General features: G+C 42.3%; 1 protein-coding gene across 1 annotated transcript in view; it reads left to right on the plus strand.

Moving 5' to 3' along the window:
- Nucleotides 1–20418, plus strand: part of LOC134802173 (nuclear pore complex protein Nup98-Nup96-like) — a 98965-nt gene that overhangs the window by 32186 nt on the left and 46361 nt on the right. The window contains exons 18-26 of the mRNA XM_063774766.1: nucleotides 6620–6739; nucleotides 6958–7121; nucleotides 7849–7882; nucleotides 8353–8435; nucleotides 9012–9054; nucleotides 9908–10029; nucleotides 11683–11796; nucleotides 12743–12862; nucleotides 16683–16833. Coding sequence (XP_063630836.1) covers nucleotides 6620–6739; nucleotides 6958–7121; nucleotides 7849–7882; nucleotides 8353–8435; nucleotides 9012–9054; nucleotides 9908–10029; nucleotides 11683–11796; nucleotides 12743–12862; nucleotides 16683–16833 — 951 coding nt within the window. The remainder of the gene's footprint in view (nucleotides 1–6619; nucleotides 6740–6957; nucleotides 7122–7848; nucleotides 7883–8352; nucleotides 8436–9011; nucleotides 9055–9907; nucleotides 10030–11682; nucleotides 11797–12742; nucleotides 12863–16682; nucleotides 16834–20418) is intronic.

Consider the following 20418-nt stretch of genomic DNA (forward strand, 5'->3'; position numbering starts at 1 on the left):
TAAGTCAGTGGAAGGCCACACCTTCTCACCGCAGAAAATGTCATTATAGACATCACTGCCTAATAAAATGTCTATAGGCCTAGACAGGAAAAAATCATTATCAGCCAATTGCAGGCCTTGATAATTTGATTTTATGTCCGCAGACAGAGAGACACTGGGCAAGTCGCCAGTAGCATACTTCAAAATGACAGCCGAAACAGTTAGCAACGGCTTGTCAGAAGTCATGGACTTCAAAAACACATTGGTCATTCCATGAGACCGATGAGGCACACTCGGCCCTACACCATAGATAGACACAGGTTGATGGTTATGTTTGAGTTGAAGTCTTTGAACACACTCCTCAGAGATTATTGAACATTCTGCGCCTGGATCAATAAACAAGCGAACAGGTTGGAAATGTCCATCACCATTCCCAGCAAGGCCCATGGCCGTAGCTAACAGGATATTTGGCAAATTAGGCTTAGTATCCTTCACCATGAAAGACTTCATTGTAGCATTATTAACACGGGTAATGCTATTAGGTTCTTGTTCACCTTCTGGATATGAAGGCTCAACCATTTCAGCCACGACAACAGCTGACTTCACCGCAGGTGGAGTGCCATCAGGTTGTGTCGAAGACGGACAGATCAAAGTGTGGTGTTTAGCCCGACACAACTTACATTTATGTAATGAACTACACTCATGATATTTGTGTGTACCAAAACAATTGAAACACAAATTTTTAGATTTCAGAAAATCTCTACGCTGATCAAGATTCAAAGCCTTGAATTTATTGCACATATACATGTAATGATCCAAATTACAATATCGACAATTTATTTCCTTATTGGTCTCTTGGACATGCATTACCATTTTAGTATTGCGATGAGGCGGTGTCTTGACAACAGGTTGTTTAGGTGACCCGCTAACTGTTGCCTTCAAAGCAATAGACATTTCTAATGCCTTACATTGATATTCCAAGAAAGCAATAAGTTCCGAATATTTAGGAATATCCGATCCAGACAAACTTAATTCAAATTTACTGCGCAACTCCATAGGCAGTTTTTTCAATAAGACATGAAGTAGTACAAACGACCACTCATCAGGTTTAAATTTCAAGGCTCGAAGCGCAGCTAAGTGTTCATTAAAAGTGTTCAAGAAAGATCTCAAGTCAGACCTCAAATTCACAACAGCAGGAAGTGACATGATAGCTTCTAAATGCGTATCGGCAATAAGTCTTATATTGGAAAATCGGTTCTCCAATAATGTCAGAGCAACACCATAGTTTTGATCAGTAAGCGGCAAGTGCTTGACTAAATCAAGAGGTTCACCTGATAAACATGATATCAGATAATGTAATTTTCTCACAGGTTTGATGGTAGCACTCTCGTCAATTATACTTTTGAAAATATTTATGAAATTTGTCCATTTAGTGACATCTCCTGTAAATGATGGAAGCGAAATGCGCGGCAGAGGAACATCAGGCATGCAGAACTGAGAATTAACTACGTTCGAAGACACTACTGGAAACAATTGAGCGTGAATAACACTTACATTATTCAGTTTTGCGTCATAGTCTAAGAACTCTTGCAGGTGTTTGTCCGGATCAAAACCGGCACGCTTCCCGGCTTCCACCGACACATAAGCGTCTTTGAACTCGTTCTTAGTTTGCACAAGATCACTGCAACGAGTTTTAAACTCGATAAGTTTTGTATTGTCTTGTACAGCAGACTCCGCGGCATTGCACAACAAATCAATTTGAAGTTTGGCTAACTTGTAACGTATTTCAGCACTCATTTTTCACAACACCGCGTACACCTTCAAAACACTAACACAAACCACAAAATAATAAAGCTACCGGCTTTATTATGTAAACTAAAGTAATCACAACTCGAATGAAAGTTAGTTTTAACCTCAAAAAGTTTACGTGACACTGACAAGACAGGACAGTAATCGAATGACACTTCACTTCGTTCAAGTCGTTCACGAGCATAGACTAAATATAAGGTATGTTTGCACTGTACTCAATCTGAACGGAATGGGAATGATTTTAAAAACGCTCAAACTGATTGTGAACGTGTATACTAGCCTTATCTTGCTACCACCACTGATGAAAAAGAAATGTGATTCCACCTTCAAATTTTAAAGAAAAACGTACGACTAAAATGCAAAGCAAATAAATTAAACGTATAAAGACGTATTTCTTTAGACGTTTAAGACTAAGTATATGTACATATAATACGTTACACGTAGGCAAGAACACTAATTACTTTCGTAAGAATAATGCAATACATGCAGTCACTTTCAATAATATATCCACAAACTTAGGACAGACAATTACTTTAAATGTTTAAAGTACGACAAATGCAAACTTGCAGACATAAATGTACCAAGTACAGACAGTAAATTAATTACGACTAATGCAATCTTGCAGACAATTGACTTTACTAGGACAATTAATGGCCGACTGTATGAAATGAAACTATTCAGTATGATTATGTCCGGTTCTACAGATTTAAAGATCCTGCTCGAATGGACCAAAAAATATGTTAGTAACAGAATAATTCAAAGACAAAGTGGGCTCGACGAATAAAAGGGAATTTAAAGAACAGTACCTGGTCTATGAGAATATTTACTTGGCAATCCCACGGAGAGCGGGCCCGCTGAACTTGTAATAATCTTCTTTCTCATAAAGTCTGTCACTGTCGGTATAACTATGATGCGGAAGGCAGAAGAGACTGGTTTTTTTGAGTTTAAACAAATTAATTCCAAGGGGACGCGTAGTCGGCCATTACCGCCATTGTCGAAAGTAAAGGTTTTTTTTCAAATCTAAAAGTGACTGAATGAAGTTTCGAATGACGGATATCCGGTAAAAAGAAAGAATGTAAATTTGAAGTACAATGTTGCTAGAACAAATAATATATTCCTAAACACAACCAAATATAAAACCACCTGGATCCGTCACTGAACCAGGCGTGTCTCACTCCGCGATTTCGTCGCTTTGCTACAGGTAGCTAAAAGTACATCCGTTCGGCCCCAATTTTGGGGTTTGTCATAAGCCGCGCGTGACGCTGTCGCCACCTAGCGGCCATATCTGTGCTGATCGTAACAGACGCGTTTTGTTAGAGAGTGAGTCTTCTGTACTTAGTACTATTATTTATTCTGTGACTGAACGACCTGACTTTAACCACAGTATAAGAACAGTAGTGAATCTTCATAGAAATGTGCCGCTGCCGGCTTGAATGTGTGCGTGCGCGCCGGGCGCCGTGTACGCACGCGCTGCCACGCACACATTAGCATAATATACGGGGGAATACGGTGGCGGCAGTGTGGGCCGTACCGCGACTGTGATCGCGCGCATTCGAGTACGCTACCCGCCCGCTCGCATTTGTCTGCTCTGACGGTACGCCTTAATTTTTTTGATCATGACTATGAACAGAGGCAATAGTATAAGTAAGGTACTAGATTGAAAAGCTTGATTATATCACTATTGTATACAATACTTTTTCTACGAATCAACAAAAATAATACTTTAAACTAGTAGAATCATACAAACAAACCAAACCAAAAGTATACAGCTAAGATACGGGAGCAGCCGCGATACCTTCATAATACTGGTACGCGCCCCGGCCGCCGCGGCCCGGCGGGCTGGTCAACGACACCTTCTCGTAACTCATGAGGCCCTGGTACTTGCTCCGCGCTAAATTCAATTTTAGACAGTTGTTTTCTCGATTTTGGCCACCGTAGCCTATGGAGACTAACAAGCAACACTAAGTGGTTTTCGTAGTCTATGGATGTTGCTATATTAAGGGTATCACATGCGCGTTTCTAATTTAAGAACCAATTGTTTCTACTATACAACCTAAAATAAATAATTAATTTGAGCTATGGTTTTGTTTCGTCCTCTTCACCGCGGCGAGCTGTGATTGGTCATTTTCATTATAGTGGACTAAACTGTATCGAAATGAATATTATAGTTGAGTTGGGAGCCCGTACATTAAAAATACCCATTTGCAGTTTGGTATAAGAAATCTTAATTCAAAAATTACAGTCGTACAGTAGAAAAAAAATATAGTGTCTCAATAACGACTCCTCAAACCCGGACTTGTCATTCTTCATAATACCTACTTGCCCATGCTTCCCTAAAACCTTTTTACTATTAAAGTTATACGTAAGGATGAGAATTTACTTTAACCGCTAACAATAAAGCGTTCCGAACATGCAGAAACCGGAGGAATATTTTTCTGTATCGAATTTATATTTTTTTTAATAACTGCCATTTCCTAATGTTAATATTTAAAAAGCGTTTTATTTATACTTCATTTATGAATTGATAGAACATTTCATTATATTATAATAAATAGAAACGTAGTGCTACTCATAATACGCAATAGTACATTATTGTCGAGGCTCGGAAGTAGCTACTTGCAGGCTGAGGATTCGTTTTAAACGGACGACCTTGGGAGTCCGTTTAATTGAATCCGAAGCCAGCAAGTAGCCTTCCAGCCGAGTCATATATAGTGCTTTTCTCAAAAATGGTGCAAGAAATATAAATATCATAGAAATATTTTACAAAAGCAACGTTCTTACGTATATATTTTCACAGAAAAAAGTAGAAACAATTGAAAAAATTAGCTTTGCCGCCTTTTTATTTTTTTAATAAAAAAATAGAAGTGTATTTTTCTGCCGAAAATACGTCAACCTATTTGAGACAGCTAAATTGTCGCGGTACTAATCATCTGTTTGGCTGTTTAATGGGCCTGTGCCTTCATTTGATATGGTCATTTCAACTTTTAAAAAGTTTGGAACTCGACAAATAATGGAATTTGTATGCAACAAATCTCAAAAATGGACGGCAAAGTCGACTTTGCCGTTTAAAAAATAGGTTGCGAAGCGCGTAGTTTATGGTCAGTCAAAAATTAAAAAGTTAAAAACATTGCAGTCTCGATTTTGGGACTGCAATGTTGCATACAAATTCCATTATTTGTCGAGTTCCAAACTTTTTAAAAGTTGAAATGGCCATATCAAATGAAGGCACAGGCCCATTAAACAGCCAAACAGATGATTAGTACCGCGACTATTTAGCTGTCTCAAATAGGTTGGCGTATTTTCGGCAGAAAAATACACTTCTATTTTTTTATTAAAAAAATAAAAAGGCGGCAAAGCTAATTTTTCAATTGTTTCTACTTTTTTCTGTGAAAATATATACGTAAGAAAGTTGCTTTTGTAAAATATTTCTATGATATTTGTATTTCTTGCACCATTTTTGAGAAAAGCACTATATATGACTCGGCTGGAAGGCTACTTGCTGGCTTCGGATTCAATTAAACGGACTCCCAAGGTCGTCCGTTTAAAACGAATCCTCAGCCTGCAAGTAGCTACTTCCGAGCCTCGACAATAATGTACTATAACTAAAAATAAAAGTGACAACCCTAAGCGCCAACGCAAGAGTAGGCAAATAACTTGCCGAGCGGCCTTAGATTCACTACTGTTCTTAGTGTACTGTGCTTTAACCTACATTATTTGATCGTGTAATGTTTTCATCTGCCCTCAACTGGCTTAAGTAGCCATTTGAGGGTATATTTTTTTTACTCTTTTTTAAATACCTAAAAATACAGATTATAAGGTGTTCTGTCAATGTATGTCCTAACATAGAGAAATATAAGTAAAGAGAGTGGTAACTCCATTCATCAGTTTTCTTACTAAAACGCGAGTTATTTCGTAGTCGACATCTAGCGTCAAGAAGTGGAATTATCAGTACCGCACGTCACAAGTGTCGCAACTGACGAAATATGTACTGCTAAAACAATTAACAACTAATATTATAAGCAGAAGGAGTTGAAAATAGAGTTCCGGTTAATCCGGTTATAATCTTGTTATAAAATTGTTGAGCATTATGGTGACATTCCATTTCTAACTGCAGCTGCAATACTGTCAACTTTACTATGGAAATTGACAATGACAGCGACGCGTTCAGTACCGGTAGTGCAGCTGCGGTTAGAAATGGAATGTTACCATTAGAGTTTTCGTTCGTTGCGTCATCTATTGTTGAGTACTGATACATTCCGCTACTTGACGCTTGATGTCGACTACTATTCAAATTTTAGAAGCTAAATTTGACCCACTTCCCAATTTCCGATTGAGCTGCAATTTTGCATACATAAATCGGATGACAATGCAATATTATGATGACATGGAGCTGATCTGATGATGGCGACAGGAGGTGGCCATGGGAACTCTGTGATAAAACAATGCAAAATAATTGTGTGTGCGGTCGTTAGAATTGTCTCGTTGAGTATTCGTTACCTGTGGAAAGAAAAGTACAGTCAGCTATAAAAGTTTGTACAGTCAACTGTAAAAATATGGGTGCAAAAATCATCTCAAAAATATGTCCCATAGCTCTTATGTCAGCGAATTAAGAACTATGGGACATATTTTTGAATAAGTTGGCTACACCCATATTCACTGTACTTCACTTCACTGTACCAAAAATGAACTTTTTGCCAAAAACTTTTTATAGGTACAGTCGACGTCAAAAATATGTTTACACTTTTAGACCTTATGCATTTGTAATAAGGCGAAAAATGTAAACATATCTTTGACGTCGACTGTACATAAACAATGAAAGCATTTTTCGCAGATCTTCAGACGAGCAGAACCATAGTAGAGACGTGCCAACCCAGACGGAGAAAGAGCGGACGGAGGTCAACTCTAACGGCGACCCGGACGGACGACGGAACCTCAGCAACAACAACAGTGAGTTTCATTACTTACATTAGAACAGGGGTCTCCAAACGCACCGCGGGCCGGATTTGGCCCCCGGGGGCGCGGTTTGGACACCCCTGCATTAGAGAACCACAGAGACGTGCCAACCCAGACGGAGAAAGACCGGGCGGAGGTGAACTCTAACGGCGACCCGGACGGACGACGGAACCTCAGCAACAACAACAGTGAGTTTCATTACTTACATTAGAACAGGGGTCTCCAAACGCACCGCGGGCCGGATTTGGCCCGCGGGCCGCGGTTGGACACCCCTGCATTAGAGAACCATAGAGACGTGCCAACCCAGACGGAGAAAGAGCGGACGGAGGTCAACTCTAACGGCGACCCGGACGGACGACGGAACCTCAGCAACAACAACAGTGAGTTTCATTACTTACATTAGAACAGGGGTCTCCAAACGCACCGCGGGCCGGATTTGGCTCGCGGGCCGCGGTTTGGACACCCCTGCATTAGAGAACCACAGAGACGTGCCAACCCAGACGGAGAAAGACCGGGCGGAGGTGAACTCTAACGGCGACCCGGACGGACGACGGAACCTCAGCAATAATAACAGTGAGTACACTCTAGTAACTCATATTATAAGAACTAAGACGCTAATTTGCAACACAATTATATATTATAATAATGAACGCGAATACATGTTAATTCGGTAAAGATTATTGCAAAAATGAAAAGCTTGACAATGGCCGCTGCTTACATATAGGTTGCAGGGAACTCAAAACGCGCGATGTGTGCAGCGCAGCGCCATCTACCATATTGGGTAAACTTTCTTGCTTGCCGCAACAGTGAGACTCACTACCTACATTACAAGAATCATAAATAATAAAATAACGAGGTTTTAGCGAGCCTCCGTAACGATACACTTTTTTTTTTAATTCTTCCAAATTTGTTTCATTTCATTTATACATGCTAAATAACATAAGTATACAAAATATACACGTCATATTATTAAACCCGGGTGGGGCATAGCAGAAAACTTATTATCTAGAACTTCAATATTAAACTATCCTTATTACAATAAATAATAAATACAAATCTTATGCACACTAAACATCTTTGTCCCTGAAATACTCTTCTCTGTTTCAGATATAGAACTCAGTTCAGAGAAACATGCCAGTTGGTAAGTTGCAAATCTTTATTACATAACATCGTGTTAACATTTAAATTTGTATCTATATATTATTAACCAAAACATGAGCATATAGTGTAAAAAGTAACAGTGGACCGACGCCTTTGATGTTTGCGTAAATGCCGACACCGCACAAGAGCACAGTATTGTTGTCACAGACTTACACAACTGCCTAATAATTACAAACATTGCAAATAAGACACGCTAAGTAAGTCGTACCGAGCTACTAACAATGGCGATGTATGCAGCTCGGGTGCGCTCGACCCACCCCTCGCACCCCGCACGATTGCCCTGTCTAGACGGCTTCGTCCAATGACTGTATTGTTTTATAAACTGTGACATGAGGATCTTATTACTTAATTTATCTAATTTAATTTCCATTTTTGACGTGTAATATGTAATTATATTATAAATAAATGAGTATGAGTATGAGTATGAGTATTTATTGGTTATATTTACAGGCTCAGTTCTCCAAAGGCTCCATGGCACGATAAGGAGAAGCAAAGCGAGGAAGAGCCTACTTCCCGACTCTATCCTGATTTAGGTGAGTACTTCACTAAATCACTACACTTTATAAAACAAAGCCCTCCTCCGCCAGGCGAGGCTCACTCCGCGATTCCGTCGGGTCGCTACAAGTACATGCGGCCCACACCAATTTTGGTGTCTAGCAGTAGTAGTTGCCGCGCACCGCTACGGAACGGACGCCTGCTCGCGCTTGCGCCAACTAGCGGTCATATCGGTCGTAATAGACATGTTTTGTTAGAGAGTGGAACTTCTGTACCTAGTACTATTATTTATTCTGTGCCGCCGCGTCCATATGTCTGTATGTTCGAGATAAACTCGAAAATATTGAACTGCATGTATTGTATAACCAGCCTTAAAATATATAGTTTTTGATTCATTATATTTTGTATGTGGGTAGTTTTTCCTCAGTCACCCGTTGATCGCGAACGGTGTAAAAGGATCGAAACGTTGGGATGTATTTTAAATTCATTAAAGTTTCCATAGTATCTTAGCAAATGAAAGTAAATAATCTGTTTAGAAAGCTTAATGTCATATTACAAGATTAAAAATACGGATATTGGATTAACGTAACTTCATCCCTTCCTATTGTTCACAGATAAGGAGTTACCGGCACAGTTTCCCGAACGGCGGTCTAGTTGGTAAGTTCACAACACACTAGGATGTACATAAACCTAGAACCTAAATATAGATGTAGTGCATAATTATTTTTCATCGTATTTTCACGGAAACGTACGAACGTGTCTTGCTATTTCAGTCAGTCTCGGTACAAAAAGTACTAAGGTTGCATGAAGTAGCATGACAAATACGAACGTTTCCGAGAAAATACGAAGGAAAACAATTATCCACTAAATAATATTAGTTAGGCTTTTATATCGACCGGGATATGAATCGTGATTACCTTTTGTATTGTTTTGTTACCAGTGAACAAGATGCATGTAACTGCGTCGAAATATCGGGAGCTCGAAAACAATACAAAAGGTAATCACGGTCCATATCCCGGTCGATATAATTCTAGTGAAAGTAACAGTGAATCATTCAAAACTGTTAAATAATATTCGACTTTAGAGACTTTAATATCAATAGGCAATATTACGCAAAACTCTGCGAAAGAGGGCGTCAGTAGGTCAATCACATGGCCTACCGCGAAACACGACAATCGAAAGTTCGGTTTCTGCCTCTCTATCACTCTTGCCTATTCGATCGATAGAGAGGCAGATAACGAAATTTCGATATGCGCGTTTCGCGGTAAACCACCTGTAAACAAACCGCCTTGATGCATCAATGTCATGCCAAAAAAATTTTAAGGCCTAGTATGTATAAGTTACTCTATGGTTTACTAAACATATTAGTGCTGCACTCTGGCGGCAGAACATTGAAGTAATACTCCTTATTCAGTTTTTTTTTATTTAATAAATGGCGGAGCCATGGGGGTTTGCGAGGTCTACGGCTCACAGAGCCACTAGTTCATTTTATCAACACTTTTTTTGACAGGCTGACAACGAAGACCCTTCGGAAACCGCCGCCCTCCGCCGCCGAAACGTCAGCCGAACACTCATTGCGGGAACTTGGCGTTAGGAGCGAAAGAGACAAAGAGAACATCGACAGCTTGTCCGGTGAGTGACTGTCATTGAATATAATTCTGTTTTTTGTCAAAAAAAAACCTGTATGGTTACAGAATTACAGACCACGTACCGGAAGACGCGGCGTGGGAAAGGGAGCGTTCAAGTATTACGTAACGAATTTGGGGGGAGGGGGGTCTTGTAAAACGTTACGATGCGTTACAGAGGCGGGAGGGGGGGTTTGAACTACGCGTTATGTAACATTGTTTTTAACCCTTCAGAACGGTCGCGTAGAGAGATTCTTTCACGCATTTTTTAAAACGTGATTTTTCTCAAAATTATAGTCATTTCAAATGGTAATTAATAATATTAACGCGATTAAAACAATAACAAAGGTATTTTATTTTAGCGACTTTCCGGTACTTTACGCCACATAATTGTGGCCTTTAGGTAAAAAAATTGTCACTTGGTGGTTACGTAACGTTTTACTTAAGGGGGGGGGGGTCTAGGTATTCTCAAATGGCTTCTTAATCCAGTTGCGGGTAGAAGAAAACATTACACGATCAAATAATGTAGGTTAAAGTCGGGTCTTCAGTGACTGATCCAGGCGGTTTTGTAATTGGTCGGTTAACCAATAAATGTTATAACTACCCGGAAATGTACAAATTGTTTGTTTACTTTTATTTAAATACCTAAAGATACAGAGTATAGATGGACCGACGATGTGGTTAAGTCGCGGGAAACCGTTGGTTGAGGGCAGCGAATGACCGTTCGCTGTGGAGATCCTTGGGGGAGGCCCTTGTCTAGCAGTGAACGTCTTTCGGCTGAGATGATGATGCTTTACATAAATATAGTTCCCCTACCTTCTTACCCTAACTTAACCCATCATTCCTTTCCCCTGTAGGATCCCAATATCCCAGTACCTCGAGCGTCTTTCAGTACTGGGGAGGACAGAGTGCATGCACCTCGTACGAGATATCGCAACAGATGAGCGGAATATATGGTTAATATTTATTTATTTACCTTACCTTACCTCCCACCATACCATACCAGCAATACGGTATCCTAGCATGTATTTATCCATACTTCCATACTAATATTATAAAGGCGAAAGTGTGTCTGTCTGTTACCTCTTCACGCTGAACCGATTTAGTTGAAATTTGGTATAGAGATAGTTTGAGTCCCGGGTCCCGGGGAAGGACATAGGATAGTTTTTATGTCGGAAATCATCCCTGAAGAGAGTGCAAAGGGGGGTGGAATTGAAAGAGTTAATGCATTGCCTAATAATTGAAGTAAGCAATGCGCGAATTGAATGATTTCTATTAGCATTATCCGGGCGCTATACCTACTTTAGCTGCTGTCACTAATTCCACGCAGACTAAGTCGCGGGCAAAAGCTAGTTTACTTATATTTTATTGAGGTGTTTTATTTCGGACACGCTATAGCAGGGGTCGGCAGAGTTTTGACACAGAATAAATAATAGTACTACGGTACAGAAAGGAAACTTCCTACAAAACCGAGGTTTGATCATAAAAGCACCACAACAATACAATGCGAATCTGGCGGCTTAGCACGGTCGCGTTTTTATCCCTTGTCACCATGCCTGTCACGTTCTAACAAGTATGTAAGTGCGAAAGGGACGCGCATAGTGATAGTCGATAAAAATGGAACCGTGCTGAGCCCGCAGGACATTAATAATTGTATTAGTTTCAGAGGAGGAGAGTATGACCCGCGAGCCGCCGCCGGCCGCGCCGCACCCGGCGGGCGTCAAACTAACCAGACCGGGGTACTACACCATACCCTCGCTAGAAGAGATGGTCGGTAAGTGAACAAATCAATATCATTTATTTTCAGGCAATTAAGGTCCACAGAATACCTATAAATATCGCACCTTAGAGAAGCGATGCATGAAACGGCCAGCGGCATTAGCGGGGTCCACACAAGGCGAGCATACTGGCGAGGCAATTTCCTCGCGCACAGAACGGCCAGTGTAGACGTGCCTCGCGCGCGCCGCCTCGGCCGAGGCACGTCTACACTGGCCGCTTTGTGCGCGAGGAAATTGCCTCGCCAGTATGCTCGCTCTGTGTGGACCCGGTTATTCTAAAATGATACACCACTGTTACACTCTGTTTCCATTCATTCATTTTCGGTTTCAGATTAAGCAAAAATCTGAGACTGCTGAACATTTTAATTTTTGTTGAATAAAATTTTCGAGCAGTAATGTACAATTATTTTTCGCATTATGTACTCGTATATTGCAAACTACTATCAAGTACACGGCCCGCCTGGTGAAAAGCGGTTACTGCAACCAACGGACGCGTGCGACTACAAGACCACATGCGCGTTTCCTTTTAAAAATCTCCGTGTTTTGCTTGTTTGCCACCTTTGCAGACATTCCAGTATAAAAAAACTTATAATTATAACTGTTTAAATGGTAAACAATTTTCAATAGTTATAAGTTTTAGCGGGCTTGGTTTCCGCAACTCGACGTAATTATGTTGCGCCTATTTTGCGTGATGGGTTGCCGGGACTATTCCTGCCATCACAACTCGACCAAAAAGCCTAGCAGGCCTTTAGGGCCACCCCACACTAGCGTCCCTTGAGCGTCTATGGAAAATGACGTCGCTGCGCAGTTGCGCCCACGTTGCGTCAAGCAGCAGCCATAGAGTTGACTAGACGCCGACGCTCAGGAGACGCTAGTGTGGGGTGGCTCTTAATGTTGCCGATGACAATATTCAATATTTTAATGTCTACTTTTGTTCTATAGCATACATGCGTCCGGATGGTTCGTGCGTGGTCCCACACCTGACTATCGGTCGAAAGAACTACGGGAATGTGTTCTACGATTGTGAGGTCGACGTTGCCAACCTAGACCTAGATGCATTGGGTAAGTTACTACTTAATTTTAGCGGTACAGTCTATTGCAATAATATGTTACTCTTCGAAGGCCATATCATAAATAACCAGGGCTATGATGCCTTCAATATCCGTAAATAATGGCCAACATTAAGATAAACTGTTTTGTTACAGCAAATCTCTAATCTGTTAAATGTTGTAATTGACCGAAGCGAAGCGAAGGTCTACGTTTTGACTCGGGCATTTTGCTTTCGTATGTCCGGATGTTCTCCTCTACAGGTCGCAATTCTTAACCGATTCTCGTGAAATTTTGTGACCGAATTTTATGACTAAATAAAATTTTTTTGTCAATCCGGTTTTTGGAAATTTTTAAAAATGGCGGAGTCGTGATACCTGGCGCCTAAACAAATAGTCGTATCGATATCATAAGACTTTTTTCTTTTTGAAACATGTTTACAGAGTTAATAGCAAAAAATGCAGAAAAAAATTATCGCTGGTTTAGGCGGTATTTAGATATTTAATTTTAACTAATTTTAATTTGAGAAGGAGTAGCTAAATTTCGTCAACCCATCTAAGAACTATTTGGCTCAGTTTGTAAACGTTCGCTTTTTAGGGTTCCGTACCCAAAGGGTAAAACGGGACCCTATTACTAAGACTTCGCTGTCCGTCCGTCCGTCCGTCCGTCCGTCCGTCCGTCCGTCCGTCCGTCCGTCCGTCCGTCTGTCACCAGGCTGTATCTCACGAACCGTGATAGCTAGACAGTTGAAATTTTCACAGATGATGTATTTCTGTTGCCGCTATAACAACAAATAATAAAAACAGAATAAAGATTTAAATGGGGCTCCCATACAACAAACGTGATTTTTGACCAAAGTTAAGCAACGTCGGGAGTGGTCAGTACTTGGATGGGTGACCGTTTTTTTTTGCTTTTTTTTAGTTTTTTTTTTTGCATTATGGTACGGAACCCTTCGTGCGCGAGTCCGACTTGCACTTGCCCGGTTTTTTTTATTCTGTTTGCACAGAGGGTCTGGGTTCGATCCCCAGTAATTGTATGCTGGGATATTATAACTTTTTGTATTTTTTTACACATAAATTTCGTATTGTTTTTCTTTAATTTACTATACACCGTGTTTTTATTGAATTCCGTTAACTTCGGGGTATAGTTAAGTACGTTTATAAGAACTAAATGGCATAGTTAATTTTCAAAAAAAAATTTTTTTTTTGTTTTCTTTTTTGTTTTTTTTTTGTTTAAAAAGTAATTAAATGTAGCATATAGCGTTGTTGTAACACGGGCATTACATTTAACTCAACCAAACAATTGAAATCTGTGACATATCAATGTCATTTCGTACATCAATCGACCGAGATTGTACTTAAGTTTAGTAGCAAATGTATGAACTCATTCTAAACACTAATCAATATGTAAGCCGGCCCTAAGGCAAGTGTACACGCTTGTAGAGGCCTTATAGTAAAAAAATAAATTATGGATTATCTCCGAAATGGACTTAATTAGAACATCGGTGTCTTTGAGAAAGTTACTTGATTTAAGCTCAGGAATGCACCCTTGAAATTAACGGAAATCAAAAAAAACACGGTGTATTTAAAGCTCTTAGCACCATGTTATTTCAAGCTCTGCTCGCGAGGTCTACAGCTCACAGAGCCACTAGTATTAGGTCCTTACCTATGAAATTGGCGTTTTTGTTCATAGATATAAGGTCGAGATTGAATGATGACCTCAATCGCATCTCATCTTGGTCCAAAGACTTCGGAATTGCTGTGAATCCCTCCAAGTGTCAGGCTATCATTATCGGGAATCCGCGTCTGGTATTAAATAAGGACTTCACGTATGTTGCACCGATTCTCTTCGAAAATATTGTCATCCCTTTTTCCACCAAAGTTAAAAACTTAGGATTGCTGTTTGACTGTGGCCTGACCTGGGAACCCCAAGTGTCCGATGTGTGTCGAAGAGTTACGTATACCTTGCGCTCGCTATATAGGTTTAAACATTTTCTACCGATTTCTACCAAAACTCTCCTTATTCAAGCACTGGTGTTACCTGTCATTGATTATTGTGATGTGTGCTGCACTAATGTGACGCAAGAATTACTGGACAAGCTCGACCGACTACAGAACAACTGTATTCGGTTCATTTATGGCCTCCGGAAATATGACCACGTATCCGCCTTTCGCCATAAACTCAACTGGCTTCGTATTCGTGAGCGCAGAAGTCTCAAAAGTTTATGCACCCTGTTCTCCATTCTATTTGACCCAGTGGCGCCAGATTACTTGAGATCTGAATTTAAATTTGTAACTGCCCGACCCGGATGCGAACTTCGCACTGCTCGTAAACTTGTTTTAGCTGTCCCGCATCACCGTTCTAGTGCTATGTCCAAATCATTCACCGTGCAAGCCATCCGTCTCTGGAATGATTTGCCTCTCAGCATACGACAAGCCGATACTAAGTTAACGTTCAAGCGCAAGCTGCGCAAGTATCTTTTTGAAAAGTCTCATAATTAAATCATAGTAAATTAGGAGCAGGTATATATATATATATATATATATATATATATATATATTATATATCATTATTGTATACATATACGTATATATCGTTGTTGTATATATATTTATTTTATCTTCGTATTACATTTATATTTGTACCTATTAATTTTAAGCATCAAGTTTTAGTGTTTTTACATACCCCGCACCAACTATGCTTCTCTGTTTGGCCTAAAGGTTGACTGGTAGAGAATGCCGTGTAGCATTAAGTCCGCCTTTTGTCACTGTATATTTTTTACTGTGCAATAAAGTTTAAAAAAAAAAAAAAAAAAAAAATATATATGTCTGATCCTAGTTTTTTTTTTTTTACAAAAGTACATACACAATTACAATAAAACTACAGTGCACTCAATAAACAACGATTTTACATACAATTAATTGTTATTTTTTATTGTTAAGTGTTCAGAATTAAGCCTTGAAAATAGGTCTTTTCATGTGCTGTCGGTTCGAGTATTAAAATTACTTATATTTTTCTAATGGTACCAATTTTCAAGAAATGGAGATATTGAAAACATACCTTAAAGGTGTCAAAAATTACTGGAAAAATTTTGTTTGGTTTGAATTAGCCATCAAAAAAATATCCGCAAAATTAATTGTATGGAAATTCGTGTTTCGTTGAAATTCTCCGAACAAAACGCCAATTTCATAGGTAATGACCTAATAGCTTCATTACTATATCAAAATCGATGTGGTAATGACATTAAAATTTCGAACACCTCTGAAAAAAAAAGCAATTTGATTTGACCCCTACTAAGTTGTTTGTCTAAATAGCCGTCTAAGCTGAAACTTGATCATACATAGATGATGACATTATCTCACTCTGTCATTGTACAGTCAGCTGCAGAGAGAGGTGACCTCCCCTGCTTATGGCTCCACTTATAAGATCGTGTCAGATATTTTTGCGACCATTGTCAGATATCATTGTGTAACATATTATTGCTGGTGACTGTACATCTTAAAGGACTCCCTGCCGTTGCGATTTCTAATCCCAAGAAAGTGCGCAGTTTTTTACGAAAGCGGGCGGATTTTCCACTCTTTCTAATTATGAATTCATACGAGCAAGTTTTTTTACCTACGCTCTGTTTTTTGGTTTTTTTGCTTAAGTACGGTCACCAGCAGAAGTTGCTAAGCGGGCGAGGTGTTCAAAATTACCTTGACGCGCTGTTATTCTCTTAACAATAAAGCCGCGTTAAGATCATTTTGAACACCTCACCCGCTTAGCAACTATTGCTGACTGTATTACTTTTAACTTCTTGAGATGATTCATTTAAAATTAAATTGTTATTTTCCAGTACATTTCTTAAATAAGGAGGTGATAGTGTACCCTGAGGATTCTGACAAGCCGCCAGTAGGCCAAGGGCTGAACCGGCGCGCCGTGGTCACGCTCGACCGGATCTGGCCGCGGGACAAGACGGAGAAGACCCCCATCACGGACCCGGAGAGGTAACCATCATATCTGTCATCTTCCATACACTTCCCAAAGATGATAGTGTACCCTGAGTATTCTGACAAGCCGCCAGTAGGCCAAGGGCTGAACCGGCGCGCCGTGGTCACGCTCGACCGGATCTGGCCGCGGGACAAGACGGAGAAGACCCCCATCACGGACCCGGAGAGGTAACCATCATATCTGTCATCTTCCATACACTTGCTAAAGATAGTGTACCCGGAGGATTCTGACAAGCCGCCAGTAGGCCAAGGGCTGAACCGGCGCGCCGTGGTCACGCTCGACCGGATCTGGCCGCGGGACAAGACGGAGAAGACCCCCATCACGGACCCGGAGAGGTAATCATCATATCTGTCATCTTCCATACACTTGCTAAAGATAGTGTACCCTGAGGATTCTGACAAGCCGCCAGTAGGCCAAGGACTGAACCGGCGCGCCGTGGTCACGCTCGACCGGATCTGGCCGCGGGACAAGACGGAGAAGACCCCCATCACGGACCCGGAGAGGTAACCATCCTATCTGTCATCTTCCATACACTTCTCAAAGATGATAGTGTACCCGGAGGATTCTGACAAGCCGCCAGTAGGCCAAGGGCTGAACCGGCGCGCCACGCTCGACCGGATCTGGCCGCGGGACAAGACGGAGAAAACCCCCATCACGGACCCGGAGAGGTAACCATCATATCTGTCATCTTCCATACACTTGCTAAAGATAGTGTACCCTGAGGATTCTGACAAGCCGCCAGTAGGCCAAGGACTGAACCGGCGCGCCGTGATCACGCTCGACCGGATCTGGCCGCGGGACAAGACGGAGAAGACTCCCATCACGGACCCGGAGAGGTAACCATCATATCTGTCATCTTCCATACACTTGCTAAAGATAGTGTACCCTGAGGATTCTGACAAGCCGCCAGTAGGCCAAGGACTGAACCGGCGCGCCGTGATCACGCTCGACCGGATCTGGCCGCGGGACAAGACGGAGAAGACTCCCATCACGGACCCGGGGAGGTAACCATCATATCTGTCATCTTCCACACACTTCCCAAAGATGATAGTGTACCCGGAGGATTCTGACAAGCCGCCAGTAGGCCAAGGACTGAACCGGCGCGCCGTGGTCACGCTCGACCGGATCTGGCCGCGGGACAAGACCGAGAAAACCCCCATAACGGACCCGGAGAGGTAACCATCATATCTGTCATCTGCCATACACTTGCTAAAGATAGTGTACCCTGAGGATTCTGACAAGCCGCCAGTAGGCCATGGGCTGAACCGGCGCTCCGTGGTCACGCTCGACCGGATCTGGCCGCGGGACAAGACGGAGAAGACTCCCATCACGGACCCGGAGAGGTAACCATCATATCTGTCATCTTCCATACACTTCCCAAAGATGATAGTGTACCCGGAGGATTCTGACAAGCCGCCAGTAGGCCAAGGACTGAACCGGCGCGCCGTGGTCACGCTCGACCGGATCTGGCCGCGGGACAAGACCGAGAAAACCCCCATAACGGACCCGGAGAGGTAACCATCATATCTGTCATCTGCCATACACTTGCTAAAGATAGTGTACCCTGAGTATTCTGACAAGCCGCCAGTAGGCCAAGGGCTGAACCGGCGCGCCGTGGTCACGCTCGACCGGATCTGGCCGCGGGACAAGACCGAGAAGACCCCCATCACGGACCCGGAGAGGTAACCATCATATCTGTCATCTTCCATACACTTGCTAAAGATAGTGTACCCTGAGGATTCTGACAAGCCGCCAGTAGGCCAAGGACTGAACCGGCGCGCCGTGATCACGCTCGACCGGATCTGGCCGCGGGACAAGACGGAGAAGACTCCCATCACGGACCCGGAGAGGTAACCATCATATCTGTCATCTTCCATACACTTGCTAAAGATAGTGTACCCTGAGGATTCTGACAAGCCGCCAGTAGGCCAAGGACTGAACCGGCGCGCCGTGATCACGCTCGACCGGATCTGGCCGCGGGACAAGACGGAGAAGACTCCCATCACGGACCCGGGGAGGTAACCATCATATCTGTCATCTTCCACACACTTCCCAAAGATGATAGTGTACCCGGAGGATTCTGACAAGCCGCCAGTAGGCCAAGGACTGAACCGGCGCGCCGTGGTCACGCTCGACCGGATCTGGCCGCGGGACAAGACCGAGAAAACCCCCATAACGGACCCGGAGAGGTAACCATCATATCTGTCATCTGCCATACACTTGCTAAAGATAGTGTACCCTGAGTATTCTGACAAGCCGCCAGTAGGCCAAGGGCTGAACCGGCGCGCCGTGGTCACGCTCGACCGGATCTGGCCGCGGGACAAGACCGAGAAGACCCCCATCACGGACCCGGAGAGGTAACCATCATATCTGTCATCTTCCATACACTTGCTAAAGATAATGTACCCTGAGGATTCTGACAAGCCGCCAGTAGGCCAAGGACTGAACCGGCGCGCCGTGGTCACGCTCGACCGGATCTGGCCGCGGGACAAGACGGAGAAGACCCCCATCACGGACCCGGAGAGGTAACCATCATATCTGTCATCTTCCATACACTTGCTAAAGATAGTGTACCCTGAGGATTCTGACAAGCCGCCAGTAGGCCAAGGACTGAACCGGCGCGCCGTGGTCACGCTCGACCGGATCTGGCCGCGGGACAAGACGGAGAAGACCCCCATCACGGACCCGGAGAGGTAACCATCATATCTGTCATCTTCCATACACTTGCTAAAGATAGTGTACCCTGAGTATTCTGACAAGCCGCCAGTAGGCCAAGGGCTGAACCGGCGCGCCGTGGTCACGCTCGACCGGATCTGGCCGCGGGACAAGACGGAGAAGACCCCCATCACGGACCCGGAGAGGTAACCATCATATCTGTCATCTTCCATACACTTGCTAAAGATAGTGTACCCTGAGTATTCTGACAAGCCGCCAGTAGGCCAAGGACTGAACCGGCGCGCCGTGGTCACGCTCGACCGGATCTGGCCGCGGGACAAGACGGAGAAGACTCCCATCACGGACCCTGAGAGGTACAGTTCACAAATTATAGGGTATTCTGCGACTAGTCAAATCAGTTTATTTTCTAGAACTTTCACTTCCTGCAAATTTATTCCCAGTCCACCAGTTCGTCTTGTACTATCAGCATACAACCACTACAAATGCAATTCCATCTTCTCGATAATTCAACTATATAGTGTATAGTTGAATTATCGAGAAGATGGAATTGCATTTGTAGTGGTTGTATGCTGATAGTACAAGAAAATAGAAAATTCAAATATAGAATGTCTGTAAACAAACAATACTACTACATATGCAATTCCACGCTCTCGATGATTCAACTATAACTTGGATCTTTTAAAATCGAGAGTGAATAGACATCTTTTATTAGGTAAGCATGTTCCATCCTAGAATGCATCGGCACTTACCATCAGGTGAGATTGTGGTCAAATGTTTACCTTTTTCCAATAAAAAAAAGAACTGTCAAAAACAATTTGCTAATATGGAATTTATATGAAAACTAAATTAATATAGTGACGTCACGGTCAACTCGCCTACTTTTTATATTTCTATCCGATTTATTA

This window comes from Cydia splendana, chromosome 24, assembly GCF_910591565.1.
Source record: "Cydia splendana chromosome 24, ilCydSple1.2, whole genome shotgun sequence".
NCBI classification, from domain to species: Eukaryota; Metazoa; Arthropoda; class Insecta; order Lepidoptera; family Tortricidae; genus Cydia; species Cydia splendana.